The sequence below is a fragment of the Thalassophryne amazonica genome, chromosome 4 (assembly GCF_902500255.1).
Source record: "Thalassophryne amazonica chromosome 4, fThaAma1.1, whole genome shotgun sequence".
Classification (NCBI taxonomy): domain Eukaryota; kingdom Metazoa; phylum Chordata; class Actinopteri; order Batrachoidiformes; family Batrachoididae; genus Thalassophryne; species Thalassophryne amazonica.
The window spans coordinates 105,000,673-105,022,028 of NC_047106.1; the positions used below are offsets into that span (position 1 = coordinate 105,000,673).

General features: G+C 41.9%; 1 protein-coding gene across 2 annotated transcripts in view; it reads right to left on the reverse strand.

Moving 5' to 3' along the window:
• The window catches only part of stim1a (stromal interaction molecule 1a), a 178,940-nt gene that overhangs the window by 82,696 nt on the left and 74,888 nt on the right, over positions 1-21,356 (reverse strand). For both annotated transcript variants that reach the window (XM_034168378.1, XM_034168377.1), the window contains exons 5-6: positions 9,218-9,329; positions 5,098-5,213 (exon numbers count right to left, since the gene is read on the reverse strand). In XM_034168378.1, coding sequence (XP_034024269.1) covers positions 5,098-5,213; positions 9,218-9,329 — 228 coding nt within the window. The remainder of the gene's footprint in view (positions 1-5,097; positions 5,214-9,217; positions 9,330-21,356) is intronic.

Here is a 21,356-nt window from a genome sequence, read left to right on the forward strand (position 1 = left end):
TCAACTGACATCTCTCATGTTGGAGCCATGATTCATGTCAGTCCACTTGGTGCAACAGCTCTCCAAGGTGTGATCACTCCTTTTTAGATGCAGACTAACGAGCAGATCTGATTTGATGCAGGTGTTAGTTTTGGGGATGAAAATTTACAGGGTGATTCCATAATTTTTTCCTCAGAATTGAGTGAGTCCATTTTTTTTTTTCCCTCTGCTTGGTCTAAAAAAGTAACCGTTACTGACTGCCACAATTTTTTTTCCTGATTTCTTATAGTGTTTCTTAAAGCCAGAAAGTTGCCATTTGAAATGACTTTAGTTTTGTGTCATGTCTGTGATCTGCTTTTTTTCTACAAAATTAAACAACTGAATGAACATCCTCCGAGGCCGGTGATTCCATAATTTTTGCCAGGGGTTGTATATATATACACATACATATACATATACGAGGTCTATTAGAAAAGTATCCTACCTTTTTATAAAAAAAAAAAAAAAAAATGTAATTGTTTTTAATGAAAGACGTGCAGACGGATTGGCGCGTCGGCTCACAGCCGGCGCAGCACGCCCGCCACAGGAAAAACACCTCCGTGTTGATAACCATTTGTAAAATCCAGGCGGCTTTTGGTGGCTTTCAGTTGAGTGAGTATCAGAAATTGTTTAACAGCAGGGCATGTTCCAACTTGTCCTTAAGGCTTCCAACGGAGGTGTTTTTCCTGTTGTGGGTGCGCTGCGCCGGCTGCAAGCCAACGCGCCAATCCGTCCGCACATCTTTCATAAAACAAAAATCTCCTTTAACAGTGGAATGTCCGGATATACTGCTGATTCCGACCTCTTCTGAAAGTTCTCTGTTGTCTCACAATGTCCTGGGTCAACAGAGGCTTAAATTTGGAGGTTTTCAGCTTGAAACAGGATGACGACGTCGCCTCGGAGCGCTGCGCGACGTCCCGCTCCGTGGGAAGTCCTTACAGAGATAGAAACAATCCAAAATCTCTCATCAGCCGTTAAAATTTTCACCGAAAACCAGCTTAATTTGTCGAATGGTGTCCACTCGGATGTGCCTCACAGTTTTGGAAAAAATTTTGATGAAGCACAGCGCCAGTCTCTCAGCAACTTCTCAGACAAAGGAATTCCGACGAGGGGGCTGGACCACTCCTCCCACAAGGCGTGCTCACAGGCGAATGACGTCACCGACAGGTGTGAAAAAACTCTCGCATGCACACGAGGGTTCAAGCTTGGCTGATGTAATCACACGTGATTCAAATCCATATGGTTTTTAAAAAAAATAAGGTTGGATACTTTTCTAATAGACCTCGTACATACATACATACATATACACATACATACACACATATACACATACGTATTTTCAAAATTTTTCATACAGGATTTGAAAATGGCTGCCAAGGTGCAGACACACAGCATGACACCTCCTGTGTGTTTGCCACAAAAATGCAAGAAAAAACCTTGGATTTTACCATCAACTTGCCTTCTTACATTCATATCCCTCTATCTGCTCTGGAGTTTAACGTGGCCACGAAAAATGGATAATTTAACCATCATTCCAGCCAAGCTGAGTCAACATCTCCTGTTCACAAGGTTCTTGGATTTGGGACATGCTAGACCACCCCCAGGTAAACATGAACAATCTCATCCATTACAACCATCTGTGGGGGTAGTAAATCTTGTGATCATATTGCTTTTGGCTGGGGATATTGAAATAAATCCTGGACCTGTCCTGAACACAAACAATTTGGGTGTGGTACAGCTAGCAAGCCATATGTCACAGCCCTGTTATCCACCTCAATCCACTGGGCTCCTGTCACCACCGCAGTTAGCAGGGCAACAACAACTGCAGCTACCTGGGTTCCTATCAGAGCTATCCATCCTTCCACCTCTGCTACCTGGGCCTCCACCTCTGCTACCTGGGCCTCCATGTGAGATAGCCGGGCCTCCACCTCTGCTACCTGGGGCTCTAAATGTGCTAGCCGGGCCTACACCTCTGCAAGCTGGGCCTCCACCTCTGCTAGCTGGGCCACCTGCACAGTTAGCCGGGCCTCCTGCACAGTTAGCCGGGCCTCCTGCACAGTTAGCTAGGCCTCCAGCACAGCTGACCGGGCCTCCAACTCTGCTAGCAGGGCCTCCAGCACAGCTGACCGGGCCTCCTGCACAGTTAGCCGGACATCCACCTCTGCTACCTGGGCCTACACCTTCAGCACAACCAACTGTTCTTCCACCCCCGCAAGCAGAGATTCTACGCCAGAGGGCTGAGGACTTGCTACAGCTAGAGTCCCCTAAGCCTTCCCTGCGGACTGGACCAGTATTTGTTGGGCAAGCTACAACCAGGCAAGACCTGGGTAAGAGGGACAAAGACCGTAGATTAATACCTGATGCTCAAAATGTGGTTATAAAAAACAAGCAACCAAAATGTTCCAAACTGTTAATCATGCTAAAGTCCTTTGGGACCCACATGTAAAGCCTAAAGGTTTATTTGGTGGACATATAAATGTAAGGAGTTTTGTTTCAAAATCAGAACAAATAGAACAGTTGTTGACCAACTCTAATTTAGATTATTTATGTTTGACAGAAACTTGGTTAACACCAACCTTACCAGCAGGGTTAGTTAATATGGCAGGATATAAAGTATTTAGGTATGATAGATCTTGTGGTAGGGGAGGGGGTGTCTTGATTTATGTACGGGATGTCTTACAATGTACGCAAATTGACATTCAAGAAACTTCATTAGAATGTGTTGGAGTTCAAATTACTCTATAACCACAAATGTCCTTTTTGGTGGTGGTTCTCTACAGACCACCAAATACAAAAGATGTATTTTTTGATAAATTGACATTCTTAAAAGATTTAGCAGTAAGGAATTAATTATTATGGGAGATTTTAATCTGAACTGGACTGATAAAACAAAAAGGAAAAACCTAAAAGATATCATAACTAAATTTAATATGACACAAAATTACTAAATCATCTCAAACTTTACTAGACTTAATTTTTACCAATAAACCTGACCGTATTGGAAAAAGTTACAATTTGATAAAAGGGTTGTCAGATTATAACTTAACTTTAATTGCTAGGAAGTTACCCAAAACAGTACAAAAATGAAATGGGTAGCAAGAAACTGATAAAGTTTATACCTCGCAAAAACAGTTTAATAGACTGGACAGGTATGAATGTAGGCAACAACTGTGAAAAAAATGTGAAAACGTGATTATAAAGATCAGATCTGTAATTGCATACTATACTAAAACAAAGTCACTCAAAAATAAGAAAAAACCTAATTTACCATGGTTTAACGAGTCAATTTGGGTGTTGATGAAGAAAAGAGATTATGCCCTAAAAATGTATTTGAAATCAGGCCTCTTAACGAGCCGGCTTATATATACAAATTTAAGAAATAAGGTCACCTCAAAATTGAGAGCTGACAGAGCAAATTTTTTTCTAGAAATAATAAAAGAAGCAAGGGGAAACAATAGAGTTCTATGGAAAAATATAGATAAACTCTCAGGTAAGACAAAATTAGCAAATGAAACAAATTAAAAATCCATGGGGAAGATGAACCTGAAAATTATCTAATTGCTGAACATTTTAATTATTACTTTTCAAATTCTGTCTTAGAATTAAGTAAACATTTTAAAAACGAACACCCCAACCAAATTTTAACTTTCACTGAAAGTTCCTTTAAGCTAAAATCTACAAATGAAACTACTGTGAACAAAGTTCTTTCATCTTTATCAAATTCTAAAGCAAATGATATTTATGGACTTGATATCATATTCCTTAAAAAATAAACAATCTTTTGCATTTCCTTTGACAAAAATAATTAATGGCTCATTTGACGAGTGAACTTTCCCCACTGCATTAAAAACTGCAGTTAGAATTCCAATTTATAAATCAGGAGATAAAGTTGTGAGCAATTATAGACCAATTAGTATAATTCCTGTCTTCTCAAAAGTTACAGAAAAAATTGTTGCTGAACAGTTGACAGTACATTTTGAAGAAAATTACATTCTGCATCCTTTTTCAGCGGTATAAGAAATTCTCTGAGCATCCAAGGAGTCAAAATGTACATGAATGCAATGATAATGTCTCACTTAACTTTTGGTATTTCAAACAATGAAACCACTGGAATCAATCCATAAACAGGCACTTAAAATTATTGATAGAAAATCACGACTATATCATCATTGCAAAATACTTGGCAAACATAAAATGCTAAGTTTTGAAAACATGGCTGTATTTTCAAACTTAGGTCTGTTGTTCAAAATTATTAATAATATGGCTCCTCCACCGCTGAAAATGTTTGCTACACTGACCTCTGAACAGATGACCAGAACAACAAGGTCCACATACCAGGGTCAGTGTGGCATCCCCAAAAGAAAGACTGCTCTCGGCCTATCAGCTTTTTCCTTTAAAAATATAACTGAATGGAATAAATTACCAATAGAGTTAAAACTATGTAAAGACTACACAAAGTTTAGCATCGATTAAAAAAAAAAATAAATTTAATAACGACTCAGACATGTCGCCATTAATGAACTGATGGGGAGGGGATGGGGATTGCGGGGTGTGTAGTTTATTTGTAATTATATTTATGTGGACTCAGGTGATATAGTGTTTTTTAATGGTTGATTAATATAGAATGTGTTTTAAATGTTTTTGCTATTGTGTATGTACATAGATTGTATTAATGTGTATATAGACTGCATTGTTTTATGATATGTGTTTTGTATGTCACAGGGACTGCAGATGGAAATTAGCTCAAAGAGCTATAGTCTGGTACAACGCATCTTTTTAATGTTTTATTCATGCTTTTGTACATAGTCCCTGCCAAATAAACCAAATAAAATAAAAAATATATATATACATATACACACATATATACACATATATACATATACACACACACACACTTGAAACATTTTAGTTTGTATGTAATGAGTAAAAAAAAAAAAAAAAAAAAGGAATTTTTACTTCCTGAAATATCTGACAAAAAAAAAAAAGAAGAACTTTTTCATGATATTGTAATTTTTTTAGATGTACCTGTATGTCAAGGAAATGTGCTGCAGGCATTTATAAAAAGGGACCATCACTTACTCAGTGGCGGGCCAAATAGCACAGTGTCCAAAGATTTCAGCTGCAACTTTTGCAAATGGCTGCGATCCAGAATCTTTAGGATTGAGGCTGTCAGAGTGGTGTTCTTTACAGCTAGCCTGAGAGAAAAGAGAATCATTTAACAAGAATAAAGTAGAGTAAATGGAAAAATTATTTCCAACACATAACCACCACTATCTTTTTAACGCAGCAGTTCATAATAAGCTGATCACCATAGATAAATATTTAAAGCTTCACAAAGTCAGTCCCTTTCCCCAAAGGAAATTTGTTGCATTTACAATAATAAATAAATAAATTAATTAATTAATTCACCTCACTGGGAATCATCACCTTATCATGGTGGAGAGGTTTGTGTGCCTCTATGAACCTGACAACTGTGTTGTCTGGAGCCTTTGGGCTCCTGGCAGCATCTCCCATGGCAAATTGGTCTCAGGCGAGAAGCCAGACTAAGAATGGTTCACAAGACACCATGACAGAGGAAATGTGACCAGGCCCGGAGGAAGCCTGGTCACATTTCCTGCCTGGCAATGTATCTCAGCCTCTCCATTCAGGCCTGGAGTCAGGCCTCCACTCTGTGGGCTCACCACTGGTGGGGAACCGCTGGTGTCGGATGCGCAGTCCCATGGGTGGCAGTGAAATCTGACTGCCTCGGTGGAGCAGACCCAGATGGCAGGGGTTAGCTCTGGGGGTTAGCTTGTGCAGGAGGTGAACGGATACCAGTTAGATCTGGTGAGCCTCGCCTCCACGCACAGCCTCGGCTCTGGAACCACTCTTGATAGGGGTTGGACCTTATTCATCTCTGGAGTTGCCCAGGGTGTGAGGCGCCGGGCATGTAAGGAAACTCACGAGTCCCCGGCTGTGCACCGCTATGTTGGAGTTTAACCTGGTAGATGAGAGAGGGTTGCTTCCCTGTGCCTTCGGGTGGTGTGGGGGGGGGGCTCTGACTGTTTGTGCGTATGCACCGAAAGGCAGTTTGGAGTATTCGGCCTTCTTGGAGTCCCTGAATGGAGTCCTGTATGGGGCTCCAGTGGGGGACTCCACTGTTCTGCTGGGGGACTTCAACACACACGTGGGCGATGAGAGACACCTGGAAAGGCGTGATTGGGAGGATCGGCTTCCCTGATCTAAACCCGAATGGCCATTTGTTATTGGACTTCTGTGCTAGTCATGGACTGTCCATAACAAACACCATGTTCGGACATAAGGATGCTCATAACTGTAACGTGGTGCCAGAGCACCCTAGGCCAAAGATCGATGATTGATTTTGTAATCGTATCATCTGATCTGAGGCAGCATGTTCTGGACACTTGGGTGAAGAGAGAGGCAGAGCCGTCAAATGATCACCATCTGGTGGCGAGTTGGATCAGACGGTGGGGGAGGACTTTTGGGAAGATCTAGTAAGTCCAAATGGATAGCACGGGTGAACTGGGAACGTCTGGAGGAGCCCACTGTCCGACAGATCTTCAACTCACACCTCCAGCAGAGCTGTTCTAGCATCCCTGTGGAGGTTGGGGGCATTGAACCAGAATGGGCAACGTTCAAAGTTTCCATTGCTGAAGCGGCAGCGGAGTGCTGTGGCCTGAAGGTCTTAGGTGCCTCAAGGGGCCGCAACCCTTGAACACTGTGGTGGACACTGGCGCTTAGGGAAGCCGTCTGACTGAAGAAGGAGTCCTTCTGGGATATGTTATCTCGGAGGACTCTGGAGGCAGTTGCAAGGTACAGAAAGGCTTTGGGTGTGGGGGCCTGTGTTGTATGAGATGTCTCTTCAACACTGCGTTGAGGTCTGGGACAGTGCCTAAGGAGTGGCAAACTGGGGTGGTGGTCCCTATATTTAAAAAAGGGGATCAGAGAGTGTGTGCCAATTACAGGGGCATCACACTACTCAGTCTCCCTGGCAAAGTCTACTCTAGGGTGCTGGAAAGGAGGGTTTGGCCGATAGTCGAACCTCTGATTGAAGAGGAACAATGCAGGTTCTGTCCTGGTCGTGGAACAACCGACCAGCTCTTCACTCTCACAAGGATCCTTCAGGGTCTCTGGGAGATACTGCAAGAGTATGGAGTGAGGGGGTCCCTTATCAGGGCCACTCAATCTCTGTGCTCACAAAGCTAGAGCTGTGTTCAGGTACTCGACAGTAAGTCAGACTCGTTTCCAGTGGGGGTTGGCCTCCACCAGGGCTGTGCCTCATCACCAATCATGTGTGTGACATACATGGATAGGCTATCAAGGCGTAGTTGGGGGGAGGAGGGTTTCCAGTTTGGTGGGCTACGGGTCTCATCACTGCTTTTTGCAGATGATGTGGTCCTGTTGGCTTCATCAGCCTGTGACCTCCAACACTCAATGGATAAGCAGAGTGTGAAGTGGCTGGGATGACGATCAGCACCTCTAAATCTGAGGCAATGATTCTCAGCAGGAAACCATGGATTTCCTGCTCCGGGAAGGGAATGTGATCTTGCCCCAAGTGAAGGAGTTCAAGTATCTTGGGATCTTGTTCACGAGTGAGGGGATAATGCAGCCTGATATTGGCTGGAGAATTGGCGCAGCAGGGGCGGTATTGCATTCGCTCAGCCATACTGTTGTGATGTCAAGGGAGCTGAGCCAAAAGGCAAAGCTCTCGACCTACTGGTCAATCTTCATTCCTGCTCTTGCCTACGGTTATGAGGCTTGGGCCATGACCAAAAGCACTACGTCACAGGTACAAGCAGTCGAAATGGACTTCCTTAGGAGGGTGGCTGGTGTCTTAGAGATAGGGTGAGAAGCTAAGTCATCCATGGGGAGCTCGGAGTGGAGCCGTTGCTCCTTCGTACTGAAAGGAGCCAGCTGAGGTGGTTTGGGTATCTGGTAAGGATGCCCCTTGTGTGCCTCTCTAGGGAGGTGTTCCAGGCACATCCATATGGGTGGAGACCCCAGGGAGACCCAGAACTAGGTGGAGAGATAATATCTCCACAGTGGCCTGGGAACGCCTCAGGATCTCTCTGTCAGAGGTGGTCAATGTGGCCCGGGAAAGGGAAGTCTGGGGTCCCCAGCTAGAGCTGTTGCCCTGCAATCCCATTACAGATAAGCAGTTGAAGATGAGTGATAAATAGATTCATCAAGTAATGCCAAAGGCAAAATAAATTATTTAAGGATTTTCCGTGAAATCATAAAATTGGGTAGGGCTCATTTTAATTTGGGCTAAATGTCATAGTGCCAAATCTTTTCATAATTTTGGGTGTGCATATTTCAAAATATGAGGGAAGATTTGAAAAAAAAAATGTATTGAAGTCTTGAAGCCACTTGCTAAAGGGTTATAGGATGCAAAATTACCTCCTTTTTACAGCTTGGGTTTAAAGATAAACATCCTCAAAGTTCTATTCTGTGACTGTGCCATCAAAAACAAATCTCACAAATGGCTCACATCGGGGTGAATGTGAGGCATTTGATCTGAAAAGCACTTTGAGCGTCTGATGCAGATGGAAAAGTGCTATATAAATGCAGTCCATTTACCACTTAAATCTACTGTAGGCAAAATTGAACACTCAGTCCACTTATTTTACACTTGTAGGATATAACACTTCAGTATCTGGACCCCTACTTAAACTGTGAGCCACCCAATAAGATCGTATAACTTCTTTGTGGCTAGTAAAACATACAAAGACAGGGTACCCTCACGGAAACCAAGTCCAAATTATACCAGGAAATGTATAAAATAACTAAAATTTTAGTTCTATTGTACTTTCAAACAAATGTATGAAGCACTTAATATAATCATAAAATTAGCAACACAAGACAAAAAAGAAGAATTTAACAGTGTAGCATTAAAACAATTCATGGTATGGGAAAATAAGAAATTCAAAATCCACAACATTATTCAAAATATAATATGCTTGTCTAATCCACAATCTATCTGATATCCAAATAAAAAGGCAATGGAGCATCCAGACAACAGTTCAGTAACACATTAAAAGTGTAGCAAGGTTACTTTAGTACACATCTATTGACATGTGTACTAACTGTAAGCTTGCTTAATCATTATTAATAAAATAAGGAACATACGTTTTAAAAGAGTTAGTGAAGTTCATATTTTGGAGAACTTAGCAGAAGTTTGTGTAGAACTTTGTCTTACCTAGGCATGACACTTCCATTAAAAAAATTCTTGCGAAATGCATCCACATACTGTGGCAGTTCCACATAGGAGATGAGCCATTCTACCACTTCATCCACTGTCCAGTTATAAACTAGAGGGAGGGAGAAAAAAAAGCATAAGCATGCAGTCAGAGTCCTCAACGATCCATGTGCCATGATATTTGCAGAATGAAGTATCTACTGGGTTACACAATCAATCCACAACTAAATAAATGTGGATGACCACTGTGTCAAAATATTGGCTGGAAATATCCATGTTTACAAATTCCATGTTCCTTCTGTATGTCAAGATGCACACATGATTTCCTACATCCCTCAGCCTTTTAAATGCATAGTTTGCTGTCCGGGTGACATAGCAAAAAGTTACGATCCTACCCGCCGTATTGATCAATCAATCAATATTTGTCACAATTTATACAGTATACAGTCTGTTCTTGCTACGTGAGCTCTACAATATATCTAAGTGTAAGAATTAATCATTTTTCCAGCCAGTTTTCTTGAACAATGTCAGGGGATGAAAACATGGACATTTACAAGTCAGTGAATACGTCTTAGACTTTATTTATATCAATCATTCAGAAATACAAACAGTGTGGTACTTTATGGTAAATCTGTGTCAGGTAGGCAGTTCTCAAAAATTAAATGTCCATGCTGGAAGGAGACAAGTGAGGGAAACCACCAAGACAACTTGGAAGAATTTTTGCTTCTGTGGGTATGAGTGGAGAAACTGAGAACAGAGCAACATTTTATTTTTATTATCATTTAACACAGAGTCCCAACTTTTTCTGATTTGTGGTTGTTTTCTGTTGCATTTCTGAAATTACACAACTGCTATGAGGAAAAGTGTTAACATTTTATTGTTTTTTTTGAAACTTTTTAGAATGAAGGTAAACACTAAAGTCTTATAAAGAAGGAAAAAAATATCTGGGCATGTGCAAGAAAACTGATATAGATTGAACAGAACAAAGCAGGCTGATATGACTTCCCATGTTTTTTGGAAAATAAGAATAAAATATGAGATAACTTACTTTGAAATAAATAAAACATATAGCTGTAGCCTAATAACTTTGAAAAGTAACAAAATTAGCAGCTTGTATTTTCATTCTGAATGGAGTACATTTTAGTGTGATGATGTAATTTAGTTTTTCTCCTCCTCAGTCATGTATTGTGCTTGAACATAAAACTACATTAACTCACAATCTAAAATAAATACTTTTAAAAATACAATCTTATTAGAGTTCAAAGTTCTCACCTGATTAATGTGAGAACCTGTGCTTGGCATTGAGACACTGCTCCATTCAGCCCCACTCCCCACTCTCCCTGCCTGTATGAGCGAGCAGCTCCACACATGCAGACAGCTCGTTGGAAAAACTCCACATTTTAGACAGCTTTCAGCAAACCGTACATGCTTTTTTTTTTCCCGCCATCTTTTTCGAAAATTGACAATCTAAATGAAGGCTAGACGTTCGCTATCCAAAACTCTGTTGTAATCTCCGAATGGCTCGGTTATTTAAAGCGCAAGTTTGGAGAAAAAAAAAAAACAGACTTGTCGAAGACTTAATCACAAGGCCGACAAGATTTTTAACTAGACATAATAATTATAATAATTTATAATTTATTAATTTATATAGCGCCAAATTACGAGTAATCGCCTCAAGGCGCTTCACAAACATTTAAAAGCAGAATAAAATAAAATAAGATTAAAACAAATAAAAAAATGTTACCATAAAAAGGTAAAAGAAATAAAAGAAATAAAAAAAGACACACAATCATATAAAATACTAATGATAAAACAGGGAGAACAAATGTGTCTTCAGCCAGGCTTTAAAAGTCTCCACAGAGTCCGACTGTCGTATCAGCACAGGCAGATCATTCCACAGAGCCGGGGAGCAGTGATAAAAAGCTCTGTAACCCGCTGACTTTTTCTTCACCCTCGGGACACACAATAGTCTTGCACCCTGTGAATGCAGAGCCCTAGCCGGCACATACGGCTCAACCAGGCCGGCCAGATAGGAGGGTGCCAGTCGGTGAACAGTTTTATAGGCCAATAGTAATACTTTAAAATCCGATCTCAAAGAGACTGGAAGCCAGTGAAGGGATGCCAGAACCAGTGTAATATGGTCAAACCTTCTGCTTCGTGTCAGAAGTCTGGCAGCAGCATTTTGAACCAGTTGAAGAACCCTGATGCTGGACTGTGGTAAACCAGAAAATAAAGCATTACAATAGTTCAATCTAGAAGAAACAAAAGCATGAATAAGAGTCTCAGCATCAGCCATAGACAGGATGGGACGAATCTTTGCTATATTTCTTAGATGAAAGAAAGAAGTCCTTGTAATGTCCCTAATGTGGAGGTCAAAGGACAACGTAGGATCAAAAATTACCCCACGTTTCCTCACTTTGTCAGTATGATGTATAACACATGAACCTAGGCTAAGCGCTAGCTGATCAAATTGATGCCGATGTCTTGCTGGACCAAGAACCATCATTTCAGTCTTATCAGAGTTCAAAAGTAGAAAGTTGTTAGACATCCAACTTCTCACTGCTGCGAGACAGTCCTGTAAAGATTTTATGTGGACAGGATTTCCAGCAGCTATCGGCATATACAACTGAGTATCATCAGCATAGCAATGAAAATCAACCCCAAAACGCCGCAAAATGTTCCCAAGAGGTGCCATATACAGGGAAAAAAGCAGGGGACCCAGAACGGATCCCTGCGGAACCTCGAACTTCATGCCCCTAAAATCAGAGGTAGTGTCGTTGCACAAAACACAGTGGGAACGACCAGACAAATAAGATGTCAACCACGCAAGAGCAGTTCCAGTAATCCCGAAACAAGTTTTCTAGCCTATCAAGTAAAATATGATGATCAACGGTGTCAAACAGAGCACTGAGATCCAGCAACACCAATACTGTAGTAGTATCAGAGTACATTGCTCACAGAAGATCACTAACTACTTTAATAAGTGCTGTTTCTGTGGAGTGATGTTTTCTAAAAGCAGACTGCAGTGGCTCAAAAAAGGTCATTCTCAGTAAGATAGTCCACAAGCTGCCGTGAAACCACCTTTTCCAGAATTTTAGAGCAGAATGATAGATTTGATATCGGCCTATAATTTTTCAATATACCAGGATCAAGATTAGATTTCTTGAGTAGTGGTTTAACCACTGCAGATTTGAAACTATTTGGAACAGATCCAGAGTTTAGAGAAAGATTAACAATTTCCAGCACAGTTGGCCCAAGAATGGGCCAAAGATCCTTAAACAATTTTGTTAGTATAGGATCAAATAAACAAGTTGTGCTTTTAGTAGACATCACGAGTTTCATCAGCACACCTAGTGAGATACTGTCAAATTCCGTGGATCTAGGTAGCACCTCAGTAGTAGTCCCTAGCTCAGTAGCTGGATACAATGACTGGACCAAAGTATGCTGACATGTGCTCAACCTAATATCTTCTATTTTCTTTTCAAAATAGTCCAAAGTCCTGTGCTGAAAAAGGAGAACGACCAACAGGTGGCTGTCCATGAATAAGAAATGGCACCGTATCAAACAAAAACTTTGAATTATGCTTGTTTTTGTTTATCAATTCAGAGTAATAGGCCTGCTTCATAGCCAATAAAGCATGCTTATAATCTAAAATACAACCCCTGGCAAAAATTATGGAATCACCGGCCTCGGGAAGGAGTTCATTCAGTTGTTTTAATTTTGTAGAAAAAAAGCAGATCACAGACATGACACAAAACTAAAGTCATTTCAAATGGCAACTTTCTGGCTTTAAGAAACACTATAAGAAATCAGGAAAAAAAATTGTGGCAGTCAGTAATGGTTACTTTTTTAGACCAAGCAGAGGGGAAAAAAAAATATGGACTCACTCAATTCTGAGGAAAAAATTATGGAATCATGAAAAACAAAAGAACGCTCCAACACATCACTAGTATTTTGTTGCACCACCTCTGGCTTTTATAACAGCTTGCAGTCTCTGAGGCATGGACTTAATGAGTGACAAACAGTACTCTTCATCAATCTGGCTCCAAATTTCTCTGATTGCTGTTGCCAGATCAGCTTTGCAGGTTGGAGCCTTGTCATGGACCATTTTCTTCAACTTCCACCAAAGATTTTCAATTGGATTAAGAGCCGGACTATTTGCAGGCCATGACATTGACCCTATGTGTCTTTTTGCAAGGAATGTTTTCACAGTTTTTGCTCTATGGCAAGATGCATTATCAATATGAAAATGATTTCATCATCCCCAAACTCCTTTCAATTGATGGGATAAGAAAAGTGTCCAAAATATCAACGTAAATTTTGTGCATGTTATTGATGATGTAATGACAGTCATCTCCCCAGTGCGTGACATGCAGCCCCATATCATCAATGACTGTGGAAATTTACATGTTCTCTTCAGGCAGTCATCTTTATAAATCTCACTGGAACGGCACCAAACAAAAGTTCCAGCATCATCACCTTGCCAAATTCAGATTCATCACTGAATATGAATTTCATCCAGTCATCCACAGTCCACGATTGCTTTTCCTTAGCCCATTGTAACCTTGTTTTTTTCTCTTTAGGTGTTAATGATGGCTTTCGTTTAGCTTTTCTGTATGTAAATCCCATTTCCTTTAGGCGGTTTCTTACAATTCGGTCACAGACGTTGACTCCAGTTTCCTCCCATTCCTTCCTCATTTGTTTTGTTGTGCATTTTCGATTTTGAGACATACTGCTTTAAGTTTTCTGTCTTGACGCTTTGATGTCTTCCTTGGTCTACCAGTATGTTTTGCCTTTAACAACCTTCCCATGTTGTTTGTATTTGGTCCCGAGTTTAGATACAGCTGACTGTGAACAACCAACATCTTTTGCAACACTGCGTGATGATTTACCCTCTTTTAAGAGTTTGATAATCTTCTGCTTTGTTTCAACTGACGTCTCTCGTGTTGGAGCCATGATTCATGTCAGTCCACTTGGTGCAACAGCTCTCCAAGGTGTGATCACTCCTTTATAGATGCAGACTAACGAGCAGATCTGATTTGATGCAGGTGTGAGTTTTGGGGACAAAAATTTACAGGGTGATTTCATAATTTATTCCTCAGAATTGAGTGAGTCCATATTTTTTTTCCCCCTCTGTTTGGTCTAAAAATGTAACTGTTACTGACTGCCACAATTTTTTTTCTTGATTTCTTATAGTGTTTCTTAAAGCCAGAAAGTTGCCATTCGAAATGACTTTAGTTTTGTGTCATGTCTGTGATCTGCTTTTTTTTTCTACAAAATTAAACAACTGAATGAACATCCTCCGAGGCCAGTGATTCCATAATTTTGGCCAGGGGTTGTAGCTTCACGCCACGCAAGGTGGAACACTTCTAGTCTGGAACTACGCCATTTCCGTTCCAACCCTCTAGCCTTCTGCTTAAGGTCACGCAAATAACTGGTGAACGAAGGTGTCTGTGCCTTGGGAAGGCATGGCCTTAATAGAGGAGGCGCAATCTTATCAAGTGTGGTTTTTAGCACTAAATTCAGGCTATCCGCAAGACTGTCTACCGACTGAAAAATTCATCATCTTGAAGTTAAGATTTCTGGTAGTCTCGCTTCGAGTTCAGCCAAAGTTGAAGGTTTAATACGTCGCAGCAATGATAGGCAAGGTTGCTGCTCCACTAAACACGGCAGCGGAATTGTAAACCTAATAAGCGAGTGGTCAGAGACCGCTGATGCAAGAGGCAGGATGTCGATATCTGTAACAGCAAGGCCACGTGCAAGAGCCGAATCCAGAGTATTACCACTGATATGCGTTGAACCATGAATGAACTGCTGAAATCCTAGTGCATCCATGATTTCCATAATGATTTACCAAGGGGATCAGAGGGCTTATTTATGTGAATGTTAAAGTCACCAATAATCAAAATGTTGTCTGCACTAGTTGAAAGACTAGAGATGAACGCGCCAAATTCATCTAAAAAATCGGAGTATGGGCCAGGAGGCCTATAGACAGTGACAACATAGCTGATTTCCAGTTTTATGACCTTGACAGTACTTAGCATCATGGGCATAACGAAGAATCAGATGCTCAAATGAATTATATTTATGACCCCCAACAGTTAATAAAGTAAACCTGGATTTATAAATAAAAGCAACACCCCCGCCTTTCCTCACATTACATGAAATGTGACTAAAGGTGTACGCCGGTGGGCAGGCATCATTCAGAGAAAGGACAGCTGTGGATTTAAGCCAGGTTTCACATAACCCAATCATGTCCAGGCGATGATCCACAATTAAGTCATTCAGCAGCAATGACTTCAGAGACAATGATCTGATGTTAATGAGACCCAAACTAAGGATCTCAGTGGGATCAGCAGATTTTAATTAAGTCATGCGGAAGTTCAGCTCCTCAGCAGCCAGTGATGCAGCGGGTTTCAGCGGCCGGAGGAGCTCAGGTGAAACACCGCGTAACCGCAGACAACAGCACCAGCGTAAAAACTCTGCAGCCCGGCGAGAGGCAGCAGCAGGAAGCTGCAGCAAAAACGGGCACAGCTTTAGTGGAGCCGGTCCGGTCATCGGACAGGACAGTCCAGGAACAACAGGATGAATCTAGCAGCCTCTCGTGTGCAGCGCGCGCTCCCATGCCCAAAAATATTGTCCGTCCCAGAGGAGGCGAGGATCAGACCCTCTAGTGAAGGCTGCCAGGTAGAACTTAAATTTCACCAACGCACCGCTCCGCTTTCCGTGCCTTCTAAAGCGCCTCCTCTGGAGAGGAGTGCAAGGAAAACGGAGCAGGTGCAGCGGGACCTCGGCGAGCACAGGTGGCAGAGCAGGGCGGGGCCCTCCCAGCCCGGACCCAGACGACAGCAGCAGCTCATAAAGAGCATTAATGTCCAAGAGAGACTGACGATTACACACAAGCAAGACAGAGATGTCCCGGCAGAACACAGAGCAAAAACACAGCTACAAATAAAAAACTCGACGAGCGGTAGAGACAGGGCCGACGGCATGCCAAACACACAGGCGCCATCTTGCCACCCACCCCTGCATTTTCCCCTGCTAGACTGATGTTTAGCAGGGGAAAATACCTACTTGACATAGTCCAAAAATTACTGGTGCGTGACCTCGGACCAGTTGATTTCTCTACCCCTGACTCATGTAAGAATTCAATGGTTAAGACGATTTGTATGAGCTCAAAGATGGAATGTTTCATTCAACTTAACTGATGCCTCTAATGAAACATTCCATCTTTCAATCAATGAAAATATTCTTTACATGGCACAAATGGAAAACATTCATTATTTATTTTATATGGCAACCAAATAAAGCTGCATCTACCTATAAAGCAAGATGCATCTGTGTGTATGTGGCTCGCACATCTCTGACTGTCAGATCGGCGCCAGCTTTCGGATATGGCTTGCGCAGGCCACAATGATGTGCTTTTATTATGAAAATTTTTGGGATTAATTTTCAAAACCTTTAAAGTCATCTTTACAGTCACAAGATGGAACGTTCTTGCGTGCCAGCTTAGACAAAGATGAGTCACTCTCTGCCTTAAACAGATGCCTATCTCTAACATGTTCAAGGGATAGAGATGGAAGAAAAAAATAATACACAAACACTCAGATATGTGAGCCACAGATGCTTCTTGCTTTATTATCATCACCAGGCGGAACATTCTCATGCGCCAGCTTCGACAAAAACATTCAAAAAGCTCCCACTTTTCTATAGGAATACATTATTCCTACGGGTACTGCACTAGTCATGTGAAATTTGACTTACAGGAAGTCAACATTGGAGCACAGTAGGCTCTGTGTCTGAGTAGTTAGTTCACTCCGGTCAGGAGATGACAGACACCACACCACACCGCCGAGCAGAGCGAGAACTGCTTCACTCCTCAGAAGTTTGTGGAAACATCCTCTTTCCTGAATCCAGCAATAATAATAATATGCTCTGCAGCTATAAAACATGTCCCCATGTGAAAACTAGATTTAGCTTCCTCACATCATGGAAGCATGTTTTATGAAAAGCAAATGGAGCTGTGCAATGGTGCAAAAGGATAGGAGAAAAATGAATGGCAAATAGTAAAAAAAAAAAAAAAAAAGTACACTAGTGGCATCTTCTATATAATGGGACGACTAATAAATGTCACGTGACACAGAATCCACCAATCAATGACAAAGAACCATTTAAGTGTCATAATAGGAAGTAAGTGCCTTTGGCTTCTCCCTTGTTTCACTCGGGGTTGCCACAGCAGATCTGAGGTGAATCTGCATGCTGATTTGGAACTTGTTTTATGGTGGATGCCTTTACTGACACAACTACAAATTCCATCGGCAATGTTCAGGAGTGGCCTTGAACCAGGAACCTTCAGCTCTGGTAACAAACACAGGTTATAATTTAATCAGATTGGCTGGAGACATTTACGTAGCACTGACATAACGAGGGCATATCAACTGGGAAAGTCAAGACGAAGTCACATGGGTTAGGGTTCAGCCCCCTCAGTAATCAGTTGTCATTACTTTAGTTACAGTTGCAGCATTTCTACTATGTTTGCCTAAATGAGTTAGTGGTCTCCCCACAAACTCATTTTAATCACAGCTTTACTAAAGTGCTTTTCATAGTTTTAAATAGAAAATTCTGAGTTCCCAGGTTCCATGGAATGCAGCATATACTTTTAACTTTGCATATGCCTTCCTGTTTGCAAGATCTCATGGCATGAGCTCACTAGAGTTACCAACATAATCCCCCTGTCCCCCCAACATAAATATTTTAGCCACAATAAAATTAGCTGTAATTCTGTGATATGCTACACAAAGAGGTTCAATTTAATGTGTGCGTGCGTGTGTGTGTGTGTGTGTGTGTGTGTGTGTGTGTGTGTTTGGGGTGGGGGCATGCACATAAATACAGCCTAGTGATAATTGTCATTATTTTCTTCAACTTTATGGTAGTAGTGAAAAAAATAAGTGTCTTTCTTGCAAAAAGTGTTTACTTGAGCCAGTTAAAGACACGGAACACATACAATTATGCATGTGAGAGAAATAAATCAACTATGCCTCATTTTGAGCCAGGAAAAACCCTGGTCACATCCACAAAACAGAACTACAGATTACTTTGCAGCACTTCTCTAAGTATCAGCAAAACTGGAACCCATTGGAAGACAATCTTTTTAAATCAACATTTCCTGAGTTCGGATGATGCAGAGTTTTACTTTCATTGTCACTATTCCTACCATTAATGGGTTCTACTCACCCCCTCAATTAGTCCCTCTTTTGTATGCCACACTTCCAGCAGCTCTCTGCTGGCCGAAATGGGTGTGCAAACTTATATGCAACTAGAAATTGCAGACGTTAATCTCACATTTATTTCTGCTGTGTGGCCATTGGATCTGTCCATCGAGTACGAATGCCCGCAGCTTATCACTGTTTTCAATCTAAATGTAAAATCATGGAACATCATCATTTTATTGCCTAGCCCTACTTAACCCTCTGAGGTCGATGGATCTGCTCATGCATCCGACTCTGTTTTTACTAGTTTGGGACGTCCTGCAACTTAAATATGGAAATAAATTAATAAATACTGCATTAGCATCTGTTGCCAGAAGATGACAGTCAACACTGAATGGAAGCATGGAACGCCACAGTCCATGAAGAATGAGGACAGGTGGTCTTGAACTGAGAATGTACAGTAGCACACAAAACATGACTCCGTCCTTGAACGACTTCTACTCACAGTTTGAGATCCGATGACAAGATACTGTTTGTCGCCACAGCTGAGATAAAGAGAACACTGGCCTACCTACGCAAAGTTGCAGGACCAGACAACATACTTGGCCGTGTTCTCAGGATTTGTGGGAACCAGCTAGCAGATGTGCTCATGACATCTTCAACATTCCTAAAAGCAAGGTAGTCATATCCATGTGCTTAAAAGTTACCACTATCACTCTTGTGCCCAAGAAGTTGACAAGAAATAACACCTACACCAGTCATCAGGAAATGCTTTGAGAGACTAATCATAAGGCACATGAAAGCCAGACTGTCCATCTCACATGACCCATGTCAGTGTGCCTATCGCTATGACCCTATGAATAAACGAGGAAGAGGAAATGTGACCCAGCCCAGAGGAAGCGGGGCCCCCTTCTGGAGTCAGGAGTGGAGGGAGGGCCCCATCACTGAGCGCCTGGTGGCTGTGCTTGTCATGGAGCCCGGTCGTGCACAGCCCGAAAAGGCAATGTGGAGTTTCCATTTCCACCCCTGGGGTCGGGTGCGCTGTCCCATGGGTGGCAGTGAAAGTCGAAGGCCTCGATGGGCCAAACCCGGGTGACAGAGGCTATCTCTGGATGCAGGGAACGTGACCTCACTGTGGTGGAAGGAGCCGGAGTTTTTGTGGGAGGAGGATGCCCCGAGGGAGCCTACTGAGGGAGGTGTTCCAGGCATGTCCAGCTGGGAGGAGACCCCCGGGGAAGATGCAGGACTAGGTGGAGAGATTATATCTCTCCCAGTCAGAGGTTGTTAATGTGGCCCAGGAAAGGGATGTTTGGAGTCCCTTGCTGGAGCTGTTGCCCCGCAACCCAGTCCCGGATAAGCGGTTGAAGATATGTTTGCCTATCACCCAAACTGCTACATGGAGAAAGCTATACTGTCCATTCTGCAACTGCATTTGGCCAAACTGGATGCATTCGATTGCTGTCAGACTTCAGTGAAGCATTCAACACTACCATCCCACAACAGCGCACTGGGAAGTTGCGACTGCTGGGCTTCAACACCTTATGAAAATAGGTCCTGGACGTTCTGACTGAGAGGCCTCACCACCTCCAGAACAATCAAGCTCAGCACCGGGATCCCTAATGGCTGTGGTACACTCCGCTGGCTCACAACTGTACTGCACAGTAGCTCCACCAGCATCGAGTTTGCCGAGAGTGCTACAGTGGTAGGCCTCATCAACAACTGTTATGAGTCTACTTACAGGAAAAAGTGGGCCAACTAAGAACCAGGAACCTTACGCACTGAAACCAAGTGCATTAACCACTTGGCCACCACCCATGTGTTCAAAATAACAGTGTGTTTAAAAAAATGAGTAAAGCTCAAAATCCTTATAATAGCTTTTACTTCCATTAGGGCGAAGAACCAGGATTTTTTTCCCCCCAACTGTTTCACAGCCTGTCATTTTCTGCCAGGGTTCTCAGCAGGAATTTTTCTCAGTGTAATGGGATGAAAAAAAAAAAAAACACACCTTAAAAAGTTGGGGGTTTGGGGGATGCTTAGCCCCACCCCCACCAATGTTTTTGCATTATGGGCTTATAAAGGGTCTTCTTTGTCAGTCTAAATATACCAAAACTCCAGATGGAAAGAGAACATCTCTGCACTTTAAAATGTGAGGAAAGTGTCCCCAAAAACAACCAATTTGAGGCTGAAGCTGCAGAGGAGACCATCTGGTTAAATGTGCTGAGGGTCCAGCTCACCTGTCGTCTCTGCAAACTCACACCAGCTGCTACGATTCTAAATAAAACAAGGGCTCTTTAAACAGCAACTATTTTATTATTTGAAAAAGCTATTTCATTTTATATTTTAACATATAACATTAAATGAATACATCATTAAACATGTCCATGAAGTCAAAGTTCAGTCAAAAAGACATTTGCACAGGTAGAAGCCCCAAGCCCTACTGTGTATAATTTTACATTCACTAGAATAGTGATTTCATATTATACAAATTACTCTGTCCTGATTACAATATTAAAAGCAATCACACAGTCAAAGAGGAAGTAATTAAATGTTGAAAATGCCAAATAAAAAATTATTTCATCATGAGGTTTATGTTACATTGAAATGTTTCTGTGTAGGCGGTTTCCATAGTAGAGAAGCTTGAATCTTCGACTGGACACAAAAGCTGGAGTTTAAACCTAATCAGACGCCTCCTACCGAGAGGCAGACTGCTATTGGCTAGTGACTAAACAATTGCTTTAATTAGCATTATTGTGCTCTAGTTAGCACCCTCCTAATGACAGGGTAGCTGTCCCTCCTAATGATGGGTGGTTTGAGCCAAAGAGCAGATATTGGTCAGTGTGAGTGGGTTTTCTGTAGGCAGGCAGCTCCAGACCCGGGTTTACAGAAAACCCACTCACACTGACCAATGTCTTTGGCTCAAACCACCCCCT